This window comes from Oryx dammah, unplaced genomic scaffold (genome assembly GCF_014754425.2).
Source record: "Oryx dammah isolate SB20612 unplaced genomic scaffold, SCBI_Odam_1.1 HiC_scaffold_1, whole genome shotgun sequence".
Taxonomy (NCBI): domain Eukaryota; kingdom Metazoa; phylum Chordata; class Mammalia; order Artiodactyla; family Bovidae; genus Oryx; species Oryx dammah.
Window position 1 is genome coordinate 100,069,643 of NW_024070185.1, and position 17,973 is coordinate 100,087,615.

Here is a 17,973-nt window from a genome sequence, read left to right on the forward strand (position 1 = left end):
TTCAATGCCACTGGATGGTACACTTGTAAATTATTAAGATAGTAAATTGTATGTGTATCTTACTGTAATAACCTAGCAAATCAATTTAAACAGTTCACCTTAATTCATAAAAATATAAAAACTCATCTATTCTCGTAGGCCCTTATCACCATTTCTTTAGCCCTTAACCTTAACCTTTTCTAGGCCAGAGGATCTTGTCTTCCAGACTTTGTGAAGTCACTGTGAAGACAGTTATGTGTTACTGGGAAACTTTACACTTCCTTGCAGGAATCCGTGGAAAGAACCCCATTTCCCCACAACCTCCACAGCTTAGGTAGCATACATCCATCCCAGGTGGTGAAATGTCTCACCTGTCCAGTTGGGTGTGCCTTATCATCACTTCTGGGTAGTTTCTCCTGTGTTGTCTAGAGGAATGTGGATGAAGAAGAAAATGTATTTCAATCCTCTGTCTCACATGGGCCACTTAAATATTTTTAATGATAAGTTCTTAAGAAAAGCCAGTCTCTTAGAGAATTAGCAGTATTTAGTTAAAAGGAACTGTGGCATCAAGGTCTACCTACAGTCTTTACTCTCACTTTTTTGGTCCTGGTGCAAGGTATTTTTAGTCTAGTTGTGTCTCTAAAGATAGATATAGCTAGCAGCAGACAGGACAGTTGCAGCTGTTGATCATGGTCTGGCAGCTGGCTTCCCTGGTGGCACAGATGGTATAGAATCCACCTACAATGCAGGAGACCTGGCTTTGATCCATGGTTGTGAAGATCCCCTGGAGAAGGAAATTTCTACCCTTCCAGTAGTCTTGCCTGGGAAATCCCATGGACAGAGGAGCCTGGCAGGCTTACAGTCCATAAGGTCACAAAGAGTCAGACATGACTGAGCAGCTAACACTTCACTTTGGACCTCAAATTTAGTTTCTTTCTTTTTTTTTTTTAAGGAGGAAAGCAAGAAATCAGATCAGACTCAAGTCATCTCAATAAGCAGAGTAAACCCTGCCAGTCTCACTCTCATTACCCTGTGGTCTACTACATTTGTTCCACAGAGTGTTTTTTCTTCATAAATGTAATCTAATCCTCACTAATATGTCTTTCTCAGAGTTGCTGTCTCATTGATTTATATATTCCTTAGCCTTACTGAGAAAATAGAGCCTCTTGAAGTTTGTATCTGTCTTTCTCAATAAATGGAAATTTGGTAACTACAAAAGTGAAATCATTTTTGTTGTCAGCAATGGTTACTTGAAAATTTGTTTTGTTTTCCTATTAGAGTATGTATAGTTCACAAGCATTTTCTCTACTTTCTTCATCCCTTGGTCAAGATTATCACAAAAGGAAGTTTGAGGCATTCCCCAAAAGTAACTCTTGGTTTTACATGTCTTAGAATTCTTTCAATTGCCAAGGATTACTACATAGTTCCAAAACTTTGAGATTTATCAGCAAGTCAGTCTTCTTATACTGTTCTTTCCTATCTGGCGTCGTCTGCCCTATGACCAAGCTCTTACTTCTCTTTGGTCATTTTCACATCAAGGAAGCCAGGTTTGCAATCCATAGTGAATTTAATGTAGTAAATCTATTCAGAGTGGCTTATAGAGGGAAATAGTTTTTGGCAATGTCTTCATAAAAAATTAAAGACCTGGAGGAATGACCGTCAACCAAAACACAATCTGAGAAAACAAAGGAGGCAGCCAACATGGGCCAGAATGAAGAGTTTCTTGTGTGCAAAGAATATAAATTTTGTGCCTTGACATTTCTCCAGGAATTGCTTTTGCTCTAGTTTTTCTTTGAAACTTGTATAAATCAAGAGAGATGATCTGCACCCTAACTCAGCTTGGTTCTCTTGACTCTGAGGTCAGGTCCTTGCTTTAACCCGTGTTTGTCAGTGCATGGGGTATCAGTGATAACATTTCAGACCTGCTAGTGGGGGTCTTCAACCTAAAGAACCAGTCGTGTGTGAGATGTCATTCTTGCCTTCAGGAAGCTTTCAGTCCACCTTGAGAGACAGACTATAAATGCGGGGCTGCCCTCGTGGCTCAGTGGTAAAGAATCTGCCTGCCAGTGCAGGAGACATGGGTTGAATCCCTGATCCTGGAAGATCCCATATGCTGCCGAGCAACTAAGCCCCGGTGCCACAACTGCTGAGAGTGTGCTCTGCAGCCTGGGAGCCAGCACTAACAAGCCCACGTGTCTGCAGTTACTAAAGCGAGCACACCCTAGAGCCAGTGCTCCATGACAAGAGAAGCGACTGCAGTGTGAGGCCCACACACTGCAGCTGGAGAGTAGCCCCTGCTTTCTCTTAACTAGAGAGAAGCCAGAGCAGGAATGAAGCCCCTGCACAACCAAAACGAAATAAATAAATAGAGTTATTTGTTCTAAAAAGATTCGTGGGATCCCACTTGAGACAGTAACTTGCTTAGGGAAGCTGGAGTAGTCTTCTATTTTGAGCTAAGTCTGAAATAAGGAATAGAGGTTTTCCAAGTAGAGAAGATTAGTGGGGGAAAAAAGCTTTCTAGGTAGAGGAAGTAGCATATGCAGAGACTTGGAAGCATGAAAGAGCCTTGTGGTTTATATGACTGGCACAGCGTTCAGTGAGGCTGGAAAGCAGAGTATAACGAAAACTACCACACAAAAAATAGATGTCCTTTTCATCATAGGGGACTGGAATGCAAAAGTAGGAAGACAAGAGATACCTGAAGTAACAGGCAAGTGTAGCCTTGAAGTACAAAATGAAGTAGGGCAAAGGCTAACAGAGTTTGGCCAAGAGAATCCACTGGTCATAGCAAACACCCTCTCCCAACAACACAAGAGACGACTCTACACATGGACATCACCAGATGGTCAATACCAAAGTCAGATTGATTATATTCTTTGCAGCTGAAGGTGGAGAAGCTCTATAGCAAAACAAGCTCTACAGCAAAAACAAGACCAGGAGCTGACTGGATCAGATCAACAACTCCTTACTGCAAAATTCAGACTTAAATTGAACAAAGTTGGGAAAACCACTACACCATTCAGGTATGGCCTAAATCAAACCCCTTACACTTTTATACAGTGGAAGTGACAGATAGATTCAAGGGATTAGATCTGATAGACAGAGTCCCAGAAGAACTGTGGACAGAGGTTTGTAACATTGTATAGGAGGCAGTTATCAAAACCATCCCCACGAAAAGGAAATGGCAAAATGCTTGTCTGAGAAGACCTTACAAACAGCTGAGAAAAGAGAAGCAAAAGTCAAAGAAGAAAAAGAAAAGTATATCCATCTGAATGCAGAGTTCCAAAGAATAGCAAGGAGAGAAAAGAAAGGAGGAGCAAGACTAGCAAGGAGATCCTCAGTGATCAGTACAAGGAAATAGAGGAAAATAATAGAATGGGAAAGACAAGAAATCTCTTCAAGAAAATTAGAGATACCAAGGCAACATTTCATGCAAAGATGGGCACAATAAGGGACAGAAATGGTATGGACCTAACAGAAACAGAAGATATGGCAAGAATACCCAGAGTCAGTTGGCACACATACAGAGTCAGTTCAGTTCAGTTGCTCGGTTGTGTCCGATTCTTTGCGACCTCATCAGGAGAACTGTACAAAAAAGATCTTCATGACCCAGATAACCATGATGGTGTGATCACTCACCTAGAGCCCGACATCCTGGAGTGTGAAGTTAAATGGGCCTTAGGAAGCATCACTATGAGCAAAGCTAGTGGAGGTGATGGAATTTCAGCTGAGTAATTTCAAATCCTAAAAGATGATGTTGTCAAAGTGCTGCACTCAGTATGCCAGCAAATTTGGAAAACTCAGCAGTGGCCACAGGACTGGAAAAAGGTCTGTTTTCATTCCAATCCCAAAGAAGGGCAATGCCCAAAAATGTTCAAACTACCACACAGTTGCACTCATTTCACACGCTAGCAAAGTAGTGCTCAAAATTCTCCAAGCCGGGCTTCGGTGGTACATGAACCAAGAACTTCCAGATGTTCAAGCTGAATTTAGACAAGGCAGAGGAGCCAGAGATCAAATTGCCAACATCCATTGGATCATCAAAAAAGTGAGAGAGTTCCAGAAAAAATTTACTTGTGCTTTATTGACTATGCCAAAGCCTTTGACTGTGTAGATCACAACAAACTGTGGAAAATTCTTAAAGAGATGAGAATACCAGACCACCTGACCTGCCTCCTGAGAAAACTGCAGGTCAAGAAGCAACAGTTAGAATCAGACATGAAACAATGGACTGGTTCAAAATTGGGAAAGAAGTACGACAAGTGTGTATATTGACACCTTATTTATTTATTTAACTTCTATGCAGAGTACATCATGAGAAACGCTGGGCTGGAAGAAGCACAAGCTGGAATCAAGATTGCCAGGAGAAATATCAATCACCTCAGATGTGCAGATGGCACCACCCTTATGGCAGAAAGTGAAGAGGAACTAAAAAGCCTCTTGATGAAAGTGAAAGAGGAGAGTGAAAAAGTTGCCTTAAAGCTCAGCATTCAGAAAACGAAGATCATGGCATCTGGTCCCATCACTTCATGGGAAATAGATGGGGAAACAGTGGAAACAGTGTCAGACTTTATTTTGGGGGGCTCCAAAATCACTGCAGATGGTGATTGCAGCCATGAAATTATGGTGATTGCAGCCATGAAATTAAAAGACGCTTACTCCTTGGAAGGAAAGTTATGACCAACCTAGATAGCATATTCAAAAGCAGAAACATTACTTTGCCAACAAAGGTCCGTCTAGTCAAGGCTATGGTTTTTCCAGTGGTCATGTATGGATGTAGGGTTGGGCTATAAAGAAAGCTGAGTGCCGATGAATTGATGCTTTTGAGCTGTGGTGTTGGAGGAGACTCATGAGAGTCCCTTGGACTGCAAGATCAAACCAGTCAATCCTAAAGGAAATCAACCCTGAATATTCATTGTAAGAACTGATGCTGAAGCTGAAGCTCTACTACTTTTGCCACCTGATGCAAAGAGCTGATTCATGGGAAAAGACCCTGATGCTGGGAAAGATTGAAGGCAGGCAAAGAAGGGGACGACAGAGGATGAGATGGTTGGATGGCATCACTGACTCTATGGACATGGGTTTAAGCAAGCTCCAGGAGTTGGTGATGGACACAGAAGCCTGGCGTGCTGCAGTCCCAGGGATCGCAAAGAGTCGGACACAACTGATCAACTGATCTGAACTGAACAGATAGGAACAGGATGGGGAGAGGTCGTGGTGTCTGTCTTTGCAAGCAGTCTACTATTGTATGGAAGCAGATCGTGAAGACTTGCATATAAGGGAAAGATTTGGAACTTACCCTAAAGGCAACAGGAAGCTATCAGAAGTTACTTGTTTTATTTTTAGATACTAAGGTAATGTGATTTTCTGCTCAAAACCTCTTATGTAAGAAAATCGGGCTCTCCTACAGTCCCCGTGGTTGCCCCGGAAGCCATCATGCTAGTACGGTGGCCCACGCTTTCGTCAGTTGTTGGGATCAAGAGTGGGCCAGTCGAAATCCTCCCTTCATATTTTTTGTTCTACTGAAAAGAAGGGTTGGCCTTTTGCTAATATTTGAAACTGTGAGATACAAACCTTGTGGAATGCTAGGTGGCTACATAAAGACAGCTGCTTTGTACAGAGAAGCAGAAGGTGACAGATGGAATCCTGAAGGCCTTGGAATCCACCAGTTCTGATAGCCCTCTTTGCCTAGGCTTGTTCAGGTCTGGTCTCTCTCTCTCTCTTGTAACCACAGGAATCCCAGCTAATACAAAGAGAGGTTAATACCTGCAAGTAGGGAGTTTCAAATGACAGCATAAAAATCTGAAACCAGCTGAGTTTGGGGGGTCATTGTAATTGGAAGTTTTATTAACTGTTACTGGTATGTAAGAAAGCTACTGCTTTTTATATTTTATGTGCAGCTACTCTCCTCTTTCTGATGGCTTTTTGACTGAATCTCTTGGAGTTTCCTAGACTAACATTTAGATTATCAGAGAACAGTTAAATTTTGTCTGTTTCCTTTCCTGTATACATATATACACGTGTGTGTGTGTGTAATTTATTTTTCGTCTCTTGGTCAGAATCTAAAGATTCTGATCCAGTGCTCCAGGGTTATGTAATAGAGCAGTGTTATGTAATAGCAGTGATATTCATCATTCTTATCCTATTACTCACTTCATGAAAAAAGACTTTAATGTTTTCATCTTGGGTATAGTTTTTATAGTTCATGTCTGTAAAATAGTCTTCATCATACTAAGAGGATATCTTTTCTTCCAACCTGAGTTTAGTTTGAATGTTTTTTCTTTTAATTTATTTTTTGGTTGCACTGGCTCTCCGTTGCTGCACACAGACTTGCTCTAGTTGCGGTGAGCAGGGTCTGCTCTTCGCTGTGGTGCTCCGGCTCCTCATTGAGGTGGCTTCTCTTGTTACGGAGGGAGCGCAGGTTCTAGGGGTGCGGGCTCCGGTAGATGGGACTCTCAGCCCTAGAGCACTGGATCAGTAGTTGTAGCAAACCGTCTTAGTTGCTCCTAGACATGTGGAATCTTCCTGAACCTGGGGTTGAACCAAGATCCCCGGCATCGGCAGGCAGATTCTTTTATATACTGTGCCACCAGGAAAGTTCCTGGTTTGAATTTTTCTAAATTTGAAATGGGATAGCACATTCTTTCAAATAATTTTTCAGTAATTATCAAGTTCATATTACTTCTCTTAGTATATGGAATGAGTTAGTCACCTTATGTATTACGTTTGAACCGTCCTTACACTCTGCCATAATCCCTGCTGGTCTCAATGTCCATTGCTTTCCTGCAGTCCTGAATTTGACGTGATAACATAAGTAGCCCAGAGCCATGGCCTCATTTGCATGGTTCTAACACATATGCATTCTGTTTAACGTTTGTGCCATGCAAAACAGAAATCACCAATATTTTACTTAGTACATTTAGAGTCATGTACTTTGTTTTTTGGTATAGTATCTGTCAGAGTTGGATTAGGGGAAAAAATGAAGAACGCTTCTTTTTTCTGTGCTCTGAAATTGTTTAAACACAAAAGAAAAGCTGAATTGACTCCATAATGCCATTTCTTTATGAGTGACATACATCTTTGGCAATCATTTCACTCAGATCTTTTACCTCTTATTGAACCAGCTTTGGTAACTTACATTTTGCTAGGGAATTGTTCAGGTTATTTATATTTTCAAATTAATATGAATAAAGTTTATAATATTCTTTGTTTTCTGTACTTATAGTTTTTCTCATTTAAGAAATTGTCTGTATGTATATTTCCTTTTCTCTTCTTTCTCTTTCTTTCTGTCATATTTGCTAGGAGTTTGTAATAGTTTCATTTTTTACCCCAATTTATGTCTTTTCCAGTTCATTAATTTGTTTTATTTTTATTGATTCACTCTACTATTTTTGAATTTGATCTTCTTTTTCTAGCCTTTTGTGTTGAATAGTGTTTGCTTATTTTCAATAAAGTATCTAACAAAGTCATTTAAGGCTGTGATGTTTTTGGAATGTATTTGGTGACATCTCATATGTTTTGATATCTAATGTTTTCAGTTTGGTTCATTTTTAATGTATAATTCTGTTTTTATTTTCTCTTTGACCCAAGGTCTCTTAGAAGAATGAAAGTTACCTGTATAGTTTCTACTTTTAAAACATTTTGTTTTGAGACAACCTTTTGTCCTAGAATGTGTATTCAACCTAAACTGACAATAAGCAGGGTCTGGTTTTATCTTTATCACTCCCTCTTGAAAGTAAAGCTTTCTTTCCAGCCAACCTTCCTGCTCCTCCTACCATACCTAAGGAGCAGTCTTTAACTGTCAGTATAATCATTAAGTTTTTCATATCTTTTGAGCAAATATTGATATTGAAACTCTGTGGAGCATTAAGTCAGAGATATTTCCAGACTTATTCAGATAAATTCAGGTAAAAAATCAAAGCAAAATCTTGCTGTACAAATTGGACATGTTAGTCGTCTTTCTCTATAGAATGTTTCATACCAGCTGTGCCAAACAGTGCAGAGATCAAGGAAATTAATGTTGGAATGATTTAGAGTTTGATCAGTTTAATTCAGGCATGGTTCAGAGAGGATGGTTGGATTTTATTGAAGGGGAGGGAAGGAAATGATTTGCTAGAAAAGAGAAGAAAGGGCTTTCCAGAGACAAATAGTCAGTTACAAAGGCCAGTAATAAAATATATGTGTATATATACTTGTGTTGTATGTATATGTGTTCATCACTGTTTACAGACCCTTTCATGTCCACTGCTTTATTTAAGCTTTACAGTAGTTCTTTGAGAAGGTATTATTTCCTGTCTTGTTGCTTGAAACACTGATGTCTAAAGAGCCTAGTATGGAACCTAGATCTCCCAGTGTGAAGCTCACTGTTTTTTCCATTATTTCATGCTAAGAGGGCAGCCCTCTAGAGGGTTGTCCCCAGCACAGCCCCTAGTGAGGATCAGGAGAAGGAAGGAGGGGTCTGGCTACCTGGGTGTCCACAAAACGTGTAACCTCAGTGTTTGTCTCATTTGAGATCCCTGCAGTGAAGTTGAACGAGTTGCTCGAGAACTTTTACGTCACCGTAAAGAAGAGTGACGGCTCAGACTTCCTGGCCACGTCGCTGCATGCCATCCGCCGAGGCCTGGACCGCATCCTGAAGAATGCAGGGGTGGGCTTCTCCATCACCAGCAGCACCTTCAGCTCGTCCACCAAGAAACTCAAGGAGAAGCTGTGGGTGCTGAGTAAGGCAGGGATGTCAGGGGCCCGCTCTCGCAACATCGTCTACTTCTCCATCTCGGACGAGGAGGAGATGTGGCAGGCGGGGTGTCTGGGGGATGACAGCCCTATCACGCTGCTGTCCACCGTGGTCAAGTACAACAGCCAGTACCTGAACATGAGGACGCTGCAGGAGCATGCCGACCTGATGTACGGCGACATTGAGCTGCTCACAGACCCACAGAACCATTCCTACTTCGCCCGGACAGACAGCGTCAAGCGGGAGAGCCGGAGCGCTTCGAGCCGCGTCTGCCACGGCAAGATCTACCACGAGCATTCCCGGGGCCACAAACAGTGTCCTTACTGCCTCCTCTACAAGTACATGTATGTCCACCGGCCGCCCACCCAGATGGAGGCCAAGTCCCCTTTCTACCTTACAGCCAGGAAGGAGGCTGCAGACATGGGCAGGGTGTGGTACGAGGAGCAGAGGATGGGCCTGCGGTCTCTTCGGGGAGTTGTCCCGAACTTAGCCAAGAAGGTCAAGCTGGAAAACTGTGAGAACTTCACCTTTGTCTCATTCACTCAGGTGTCCAGGAGGCTCAGCTCCCACAGCTGCTGCCAGTGAGTGTCCCCTGCGTCCCGGCCATTACCCCACTCATCCCGGTCAGGGGGCGACCCCCCCGCCCCGCAGCCAAGGCTAGAGCTCCGAGGCGGCCGGGATGACCATGACTTCATGGTCACGGTGTGGGACTTCTGTTTCTTTGACTTCAGATTTGTTTTTTTAACTGAAAGTAGACAAGTGAAGATTTAGAATGTTTTATCCAGATGTGTGTCACCTCTGTTAAGTTATAGAATCTAATACAATGTATAAATAACTACATACACAAGAGCAAGGAAGTTCATTTTATCTAGTGCCTTTTTAGCACAGATTTTCTCAAAAAAAGAAAAAAAAAAACTATTTCATTAGTCATTAAAAAAAAAAAAATCCCAGTAGCCTAGTAGCTTTAGAATGTTTTGAAGACTCTAAACACTTTAATGACTTACAGTGAGGATCTAGGAGGAGAGAGGCAGACAGATGAACTACTTCCGGGAGGAAGCCTGTGCTCGGCACTCCTCTTTATGTTTTGTTGGTGGGTAACTTGATCCTGCAGAGTATGCCGCCTCGCTTGGTGGAAGGTCGCGGAGCGCCACTCAGTCATGCTGATGGGAAAGCAGGGCTGCTCTCAGCCCTGGGAGGAGCTTGATCTCTGCATCAATGGAGACAGTTTTATGAAAAAAGATTAATACACCAAACAGTGCGTGTGAGAACAAGATTTCCAGTGAACTAGGTGGTTCGAGGGAACTTCCTGCAGTGAGAGAAAGTGTCTTGGAAAAGCGATCTGTGATCAAAACGTGAAAAACCTCCTGAAGCAGAAGTGCCTACATTTTCTTTCTCAGCGTGCTGTGAAAGGTGTTTTTGTTTGACCACTGTTTAGAGGTTGTTTTTTTTTTTAATCTGTTCTTTGTGTCATGCAGTTGTTCTGTCAGCATATAGCACTGGATATGTAAAACACCTGAAAGTAATTTTCAGGCTTACCCAGGAAAAAAAGTCTAACAAAATAAGCTGCAAAGAAAACAAATCCCCAAATGTGTTTATATTAAAGAGTTTTGAAGTATATTTGTCAAAGTACGACTCTTTCAGCCACAAGAGATGTCATCATTTGAGGTTGGCACCAATGCTTGGGACACGGTGATGTGTCAGCCTGCCAGGTAAGCAAACCCAGCCTCAAGGACGTAGTGGTAAAAATCAGACCGTGGTGATAGGCTGTTAACACAGCGTGAACACATTTCACTAGGTGAGATTTAATCTGACCATATGTTATTCACACATTAACAGAAAGTTATCATAACTGCTCTCAATTATAAATGAAAAAGGAACCCAAAGAGTACTAATTAATAAAAATAACTTCTAGGGAATCTTTATTTTGTATCTGAGGAAAGACTGTCACAACCTTACACCATTTTGTTCCTGTGTGTGCTTTCTAACCCACAATTAAAATTCCAGTATACATTCATTTTGCAGGAGTCTCAAAATTAGTCAGATTTCTTTTTCAGAATTTTGTTTTAGTATTAATCATTTTTGAAAAATCATTCACTGGCCCTTGAAATATGTAGTACTTCCTTCAATGGAGAAGACTTAACCAATGCTGCCTTAAGGTTTCATGTTATTCCCTTTTTAGTTCCTGCAACACTTACTTTATCAGTTGATCTTTCCTGAATATAGATTAACTTTGGTATGTCTCCATCTGTATGTAAATTACAGGTAATATGTAGTAAGCAGTATTATAAGCTATTGACTACTGTTGTGGTTTCCTATAGGGATTTTGGGGTTTTGATTAAAAAGAGACAGAACCTGAGGTACAGTTGCCCTCATTTGCTGAACACCCAAAGGAAATTTCACTTGAAGAAAGCAGATGGTCATTTTTCTTGTCAGTACTGCTGTTAAACAGAAATATAACCTATATGAAACTGTTGGGCAGAGCCTGCAGCCTAATTAATAAGACTTCCATTTTTCTTGTAAATAGATTCAAGAAAAAATTGCCATTAGGTGTCGCTGGGATCTTTTCAGATTTTTACGTTTCCAAAAGTAGTAATAACTGATCCAGAGGCTATAATCTTTCTGCCGGTAGTGGCTTTTCATCAACTGAATAACAATCTCTGCCTCAACTTTGTCACTTATCACCCATGTGGTGAACTTTCAACCCTCAAGAGTTCTGAAGGGGATGATTATAATTAGAGTCAGGAGGTAGAATCTCCAGTGATACCTGATGGAAGGAAAGAGTCATTGTCTCAGCGTCCTAATTGCCCTTCATCGCGTGCCTCCTTGGGGAACGCGAGTGAGAAAGAGCACAGGTATCAGGTGCTACTCTGCGCCATCCGCTGTGTATTTGTGTGTAGAGGTGTGTGTGTGTATGCACACACAGTTTAAGCTTATAGGTAGGAACACCTAATAAACCCACTAACCTGGCAAACACCTGTCCTGCTACATGGCTGCATCCATGGTCAGGCGATCTAAGGGGGCCGCGTAGCTAGCTCGCTAGCCTTCAAAGCTTAGGCTGTGTTCTATCTTTTCAGCCAGCTCTAAATCATACCCATTGGGTTCTCAGGGATTTTCTCCTCTTGGCCTAATAATAAGCCAGCAGCAGGGAGAATCCAAGAGAAGAAAGGGGAAGGTTATGAGTACTTTCTCCACTTACCTGTAGTTTTGTTTTTTTTTTATAAGTGGAATTGAATAGGGGGAATTCGCATGTTCACAGAGGCAGAAGTTGCCATGGCTCCTGTCAGGAATGGTGGGGCTGAAGGTACTTCGGGAGGACCCAGCAAGTCCTGTGGGCGAGCTCTTGCCTGCAGTATTTCTGCATCTGCTCTAAAGGGAGCCCTGCTTGCTTGGTACCTCCTCCCCAGAATCTCCCCAGTCTCCCCTGGGAAGTTTATTCTGCCAGAGACACTTGGGGCATCAGCTTGAAGGGTGCGATTTCATTGAAATGTAAAGGCTTTAGCACAGCACTGGACATACAGTAATTATGCAGTAAGTCTTCCCTATGTATTTACAGTCTTTGGTAAAAGCAATAATGATACTCAGCTAACCTGCTTCATACCACTTACTCCTTCCATGATGGAAAGTCTCCTTTAAACTGTTAAACTTGAAGAGGAAACCAAACCTTATAATCTGGTCATATTTATACCCAACACATCAAATTCTACCTCCTACCCCTCGAAGCCTGGATACCTCAGATATAAGCAAAAATGGTTAAAGAATTTCAGAGAAGCCCTGAGAGGCTTTATGAGAAAGCTTTCCATTGTTTACAGTGTTTGCAAAGGGGAGTGTTATGGGAAAACCTAACCAAAGTTGTGAAAGGATTGGTCTCCTCAGTGATGTGGCATTTCCCAGCTTTCCTTGGGTTATGTGCTGTATTAACATGCCCTGACTGATACATGGTATTTGTAGAAATGTGAAACTCTTGTTACTTTGATTTTTATCTCAATTCAGCCTTATTAAAACATCAAGCACTATGCCTACTTCTGTCAGCATGTTCATAGACAGCCGCGGAGAGAGTCTAGACAAAATAGTCCTCCTATAGAAGTGGAAGCCTCTGGCTGTACAGGAAGGATGGCCAGATTGGCAGCACCTTCTCTCCTCGGGTGGTCAGTGCTGGACTCCGTTTCCTCAGCTGTGTGGCGAGATGATTCGAATCGATCATCTCCAGAGTGATCACTGTTAACATCTCTGCAGTTCCTTAAGGCCGTCTAGTCAGGAAGTGGCAAAACCAGGAGGCAGAATTCCTAAGTCCTCAAGATCATACACTCAATCTCCTCAATGAGTCCTACTCAGTATACTGGAATGCTTTCTTTAGGAATAATAATTTTCTTCAAGTTTCAAGTTTCACAACTCCTTAAAATTAATAGTTTGTTATCTCTGGAGGCAGCAGAATGTTGATTATTTTTCTTAGATTAGGCTAACACCTAATTACCATTGGTAATTAACATGTATTGTTACCACTTAAAATGTTTAAATATTACGGTTATCAGATAATACATCCCTTTGTTGCTTTTATTGAAATCTGGATTGCTCACCATTTTTGAGCTAGTGACCAGTTACCTTTAGCCTTCCAGGAATACAAACAATGAAGACCTCAAAGAAGAGTTACCTCATTTCCTCTAAGGAGCTCCAATTTAGTCTAAGTTAAGGCCCATACATACTGAGTAACTATTAACCAACAGCCCTGAGCCGAAGAATACATTAAAAGTTTCAAATTCTTGTATATCTTTAAATGCTTTTACTTTGGGGGTGGTCTTTTAATGCTCTATTTTAAGAGAAAACAAATTTGTTTAGGCAGAGTTCTTAGGTAAGAATCTTTGTTGTATTTTCCCATATAAATTGTTATCTGAGCAAAAACATGAGAGGGAGACTGGTGATGACCTAAAGCCAAACTCCCTTTCTAAGAGAAGAGGAGGCTTTGGGGAGATGAAGAACTAGTTGATCTGGAAATCCCTCTGTTCTGTACCCATGTATCCTGACATCAGGGGGTTTCCTGAAACTCCTCTGGGGGAGGTCTCCTGTCCTGGCCAAGTTCACCGATTATGACGATGATGGTTTGGAGCACTTCTAGTTCTTCAGAGCCCAAGAAATCCAGAGAAGTTCCTTATGTTTTAATTGTTGATCAGAGTCAGATTTTTAGGCTCAATTAAAATACTTTATTATTTATCTAATGTGGCTCATTTGGAAGTTAATAATTTCAGGAAATAGTTATTAAGACCCAGAAAAAGATCACTGGATTATATGTAGATGCATATTGCTTCCATTAATACTAAAAGCAATTAGGTAGATCCCTCCCTGACATTGAGATGAGAATGGGCTCCTAAATACTTGATGGTCAGTATAACAGATCTGATTAATTTACATTTAGCCATAGTTATTGTTACTGATTGACTCCAATAAGTTTCTGAAAGATTCAGATTTGACTATGATAAGTGCTTCTCACGGCTGCCTTGTATTCTCATTTAATTCTCACAACAGCTCTGCAAGCTAGGTCTAATTATTCCCATTAACTGAGAAACCAAGGCTCAGAGAGGTTAAGTAAATCTCCCTAAGTCTCACAGAGCTAGTAAATTGGAGAATTTAAGTTTGAGCCCGAGGCTTCTCACTCCAAATGTAGTGCTCGAGGCATGGATGGTCCAGTGGTTAAGACTCCATGCTCCCAGGGCAGGGGACATGGATTCCGACCCCGATCCCTAGTCAGGAAGTAAGATCTCACATGGGTAGCCAAAAAAACAAAAACCCCAAACCTAAACTACCTTCTTCAGGCCCAAAGAGGTCAATTTATCACAGAGCTTTTTTTTTTTTAATACATGTTTATTTTTTGGCCACACTGTCCAGTATGTGGGATATTAGTTTCCCAACCAGGGATCAACCTATGCCCCCTGGAATGGAAGCCCAAGTTTTAACCACTGGACCACCAGTGAACTCCCTATCACAGAACTTTTGAAAAATTAAACAATTTCTGCTTGTTTGGGAAATATTTTCTTTCTCAAACCATATTGTGTCATACCTTGTATGTGCTTTCTTACTTATTTAATATTTTTATATAATTCAATAATTCCTGGAAAGCCTGATTGTTTCCTCTGAATGAGTATGACATTGTCTGCCTATCGAGAACCTTCTGTGTTTATCCAGTAAATTACTTGTATTATCTTTTGTCCACCTTAAAGGGAGATAATCATGCCAGTTTAGTCTAATAAAAGTCAAGTCGTTTACAAACTGTACCTGTTTTGACATGGGTATTACTGCTGAAACGTAAAGGACCTCCTAATCTACGTCACAATTATATGCTCAGGGTTTTTACTTTCGCTTTTTAATTTTGACATCAGAGAATTTTTATAATCTTTAAGCTAAAGCTATTTTCTGTTCTTTCCTTTATGAGTACATGTTTTTCTGTTTTGAGACTTAAAAAAAAACAAAAGGCTCTGGTGGTTTTGGTTGTTAACTGTGAGATAGCCTAGTCAAATCCCCCTATTTTACCATTAAGAAATGGAAACCCAGAGATACTAAAGAGCCCATCCAAGGTCAGCAAGGCAATAAGTAGTGGAGCGAAGAGTGGAAAATTAATCCAGAATCTTCCCTCTTTACCATAGCTGGGAAGATTTGGATTTTTTAAAATTCATTAATGGGACTGTGTCTGGCAGAACATCTGGCTAGCAGAAGCCTCTGGTGAATTGCAGCCTTCCCAGAAAAACACTCATAAAGACCCAGAAGAAGGCTGCCTCTCAATTCTAGAATATAGGAGAAATCTTACAATTTACAAGGCATCTGGAGGCGGACTGAGAAAAAACATTTCAGATTGTAGCTCACTGCTTTCTTTTGTTTTGAGTCATGAAACAACTTCTGTGAAACAGAAAATCTGAAAGGTATTTAATACTTGTTCTCATTAACCATGTCTATCTCCTTACTCAAAGCCCTGGCGCTAGGGAAGTAACTGGCTTATCCTTTCTCTTAACCAGATTGTCTATCCCATTCTCTCTTCCATCTCCCCACCCACCTCCTCTTCATTCAGTCCAACTCCAAGTCCTAGGGCTAACACGTGAGCAGAAAGCAGAGAGAGTCTGTCGGTGGCATCATGCATTTTGAGAAAAACACAAAAACAGTAGATAAGCAAGTAGCAGAATATGCAAATATTGTGATTTTTCACTTACAGTATAGGATCAGAGATCCAGAAAACCAAGCAATAAAAAGGAAGAGGATGCCACTTCAATAGAAAAGTGTGAAAGTAGAAATTGGGCTTGGAAATACGCACATCTGTTTACCTTCAACCTGTACATCCAAAAGAAGGGATTTGACAAACACTTAAGTGGACAGATAGCATAACCAAAGGCAAATACGAAGTTGAGGACAGCATTTAAGGATGAGTATAGAGAAAAAAATGGGGCATTAAAAAAAAAATGTGACTGAATCAAGGAAAATGAATAGCTTCCAGAACACTTGAAAGTGATCTACTGCAGGGAAAAAATTTTAGAATTCTCTCTGTCATATTTGAAGGAACTGAAGAATCGCTTCTGTGCGGCAGTAGTACGCTACCTTAAGACGGGGATGGACTAAGCGAGAAAGACGGCAGAATACGATGAAAAAGACTAGAAAGAAGGATTTCAAGGGAGCTGAAAATAGTAACAGATTAAAATCCACATTGGAAATAGAAAATAATACCGATGCTTTAAAAAAAAAAAACGTGAAGGGCAAACTTGATATTTTCTTCCTAATGTTCTTTCAAAAGAAACAGGAGATGAAAATATGGGAAAGATAATGGATTCGAAAAACAGAACATTAGCTAATATTACTGACATTTGCTTTCCTGATGGAAAAACCAGACTGACAAAAAATATCATTATAAAAATGAAATCTTCCCTGAACAAAATGAAAATCTGTATGTTTAGATTGAAAGGTCTCACTGCATTCCAAGCCGAAAGCGAAAGAAATTTGTTCCTAATCACCTCCTGGCAAAATTTTAAACTACCAAGGAGAGAGAATGAAAAATCCTGTAGCCTTTCATTCAGTCAGACAGTAATAAGTTACCTATCAGAAAACAAAAGAACATTCTGACTCCAGACTTCTCTGTTGCACCAAGTTCCAGGAAACAATAGGAAATTCTGAGGGGAAAAGTTGTGACTTTGGCATATGATAACATTTTATGTGTTGTACACATTTTATGTGTAAAGATAAGGGACATATTCTTGGTTATAACATTCAGGAAATAAACCATATATGTACTATTCTTATAAAGATATACTGCAACCTACAAAGCTTGGTTTAAAAATTTTACTGAATATAATTTCAAGGGACTCTGCAATATCAGATCATTACCCACTAGAAGAAAGATATGTTTGCTTTTAAATTGATAATATGGCCAGAAGCCACATATCCCAAAATGCCCAAAGTCCTCACTTACTAAATGGACTGAACTAATACAAGAAAGTGAAAGACAGTCGCCACCTCACAGCATCATGTTTCTTCATTTTTTCATTACTGAAGTAATCAGGCAGTCAGTTCAGACACTCAGTCATGTCCGACTCTGCGACCCCATGAATCGCAGCACGCCAGGTCTCTCTGTCCATCATCAACTCCCGGAGTTCACTCAGACTCACGTCCTTTGAGTCAGTGATGCCATCCAGCCATCTCATCCTCTGTCGTCCCCTTCTCCTCCTGCCCCCAGTCCCTCCCAGCATCAGAGTCTTTTTCCAATGAGTCAACGCTTCGCGTGAGGTGGACAAAGTACGGGAGTTTCAGCTTTAGCATCATTCCCTCCAAAGAAATCCCAGAGCTGATCTCCTTCAGAATGGACTGGTTGGATCTCCTTGCAGTCCAAGGGACTCTCAAGAGTCTTCTCCAACACCACAGTTTAAAAGCATCAATTGTTCTGCGCTCAGCATTCTTCACAGTCCAACTCTCATATCCATACCTGACTACTGGAAAAACCATAGCCTTGACTAGACAGACCTTTGTTGGCAAAGTAATGTCTCTGCTTTTCAACATGCTGTCTAGGTTGGTCATAACTTTCCTTCCAAGGAGTAAGCGTCTTTTAATTTCATGGCTGCAGTCACCATCTGCAGTGATTTGGGAGCCCAAAAAAATAAAGTCTGCCACTGTTTCCACTGTTTCCCCATCTATTCCCCATGAAGTGATGGGACCAGATGCCATCTTCATTTTCTGAATGTGGAGCTTTAAGCCAACTTTTTCACTCTTCTCTTTCACTTTCATCAAGAGGCTTTTTA

The 17,973-nt window shown here is 40.9% G+C and overlaps 1 protein-coding gene across 2 annotated transcripts in view; it reads left to right on the plus strand.

Moving 5' to 3' along the window:
* KIAA1958 (KIAA1958 ortholog) overlaps positions 1-16,514 on the plus strand; it is a 72,800-nt gene extending 56,286 nt beyond the window's left edge. For both annotated transcript variants that reach the window (XM_040239346.1, XM_040239345.1), the window contains one exon: positions 8,492-16,514. In XM_040239346.1, coding sequence (XP_040095280.1) covers positions 8,492-9,298 — 807 coding nt within the window. In that variant the 3' untranslated portion in view covers positions 9,299-16,514. The remainder of the gene's footprint in view (positions 1-8,491) is intronic.
* Positions 16,515-17,973: the final 1,459 nt, after the last annotated feature.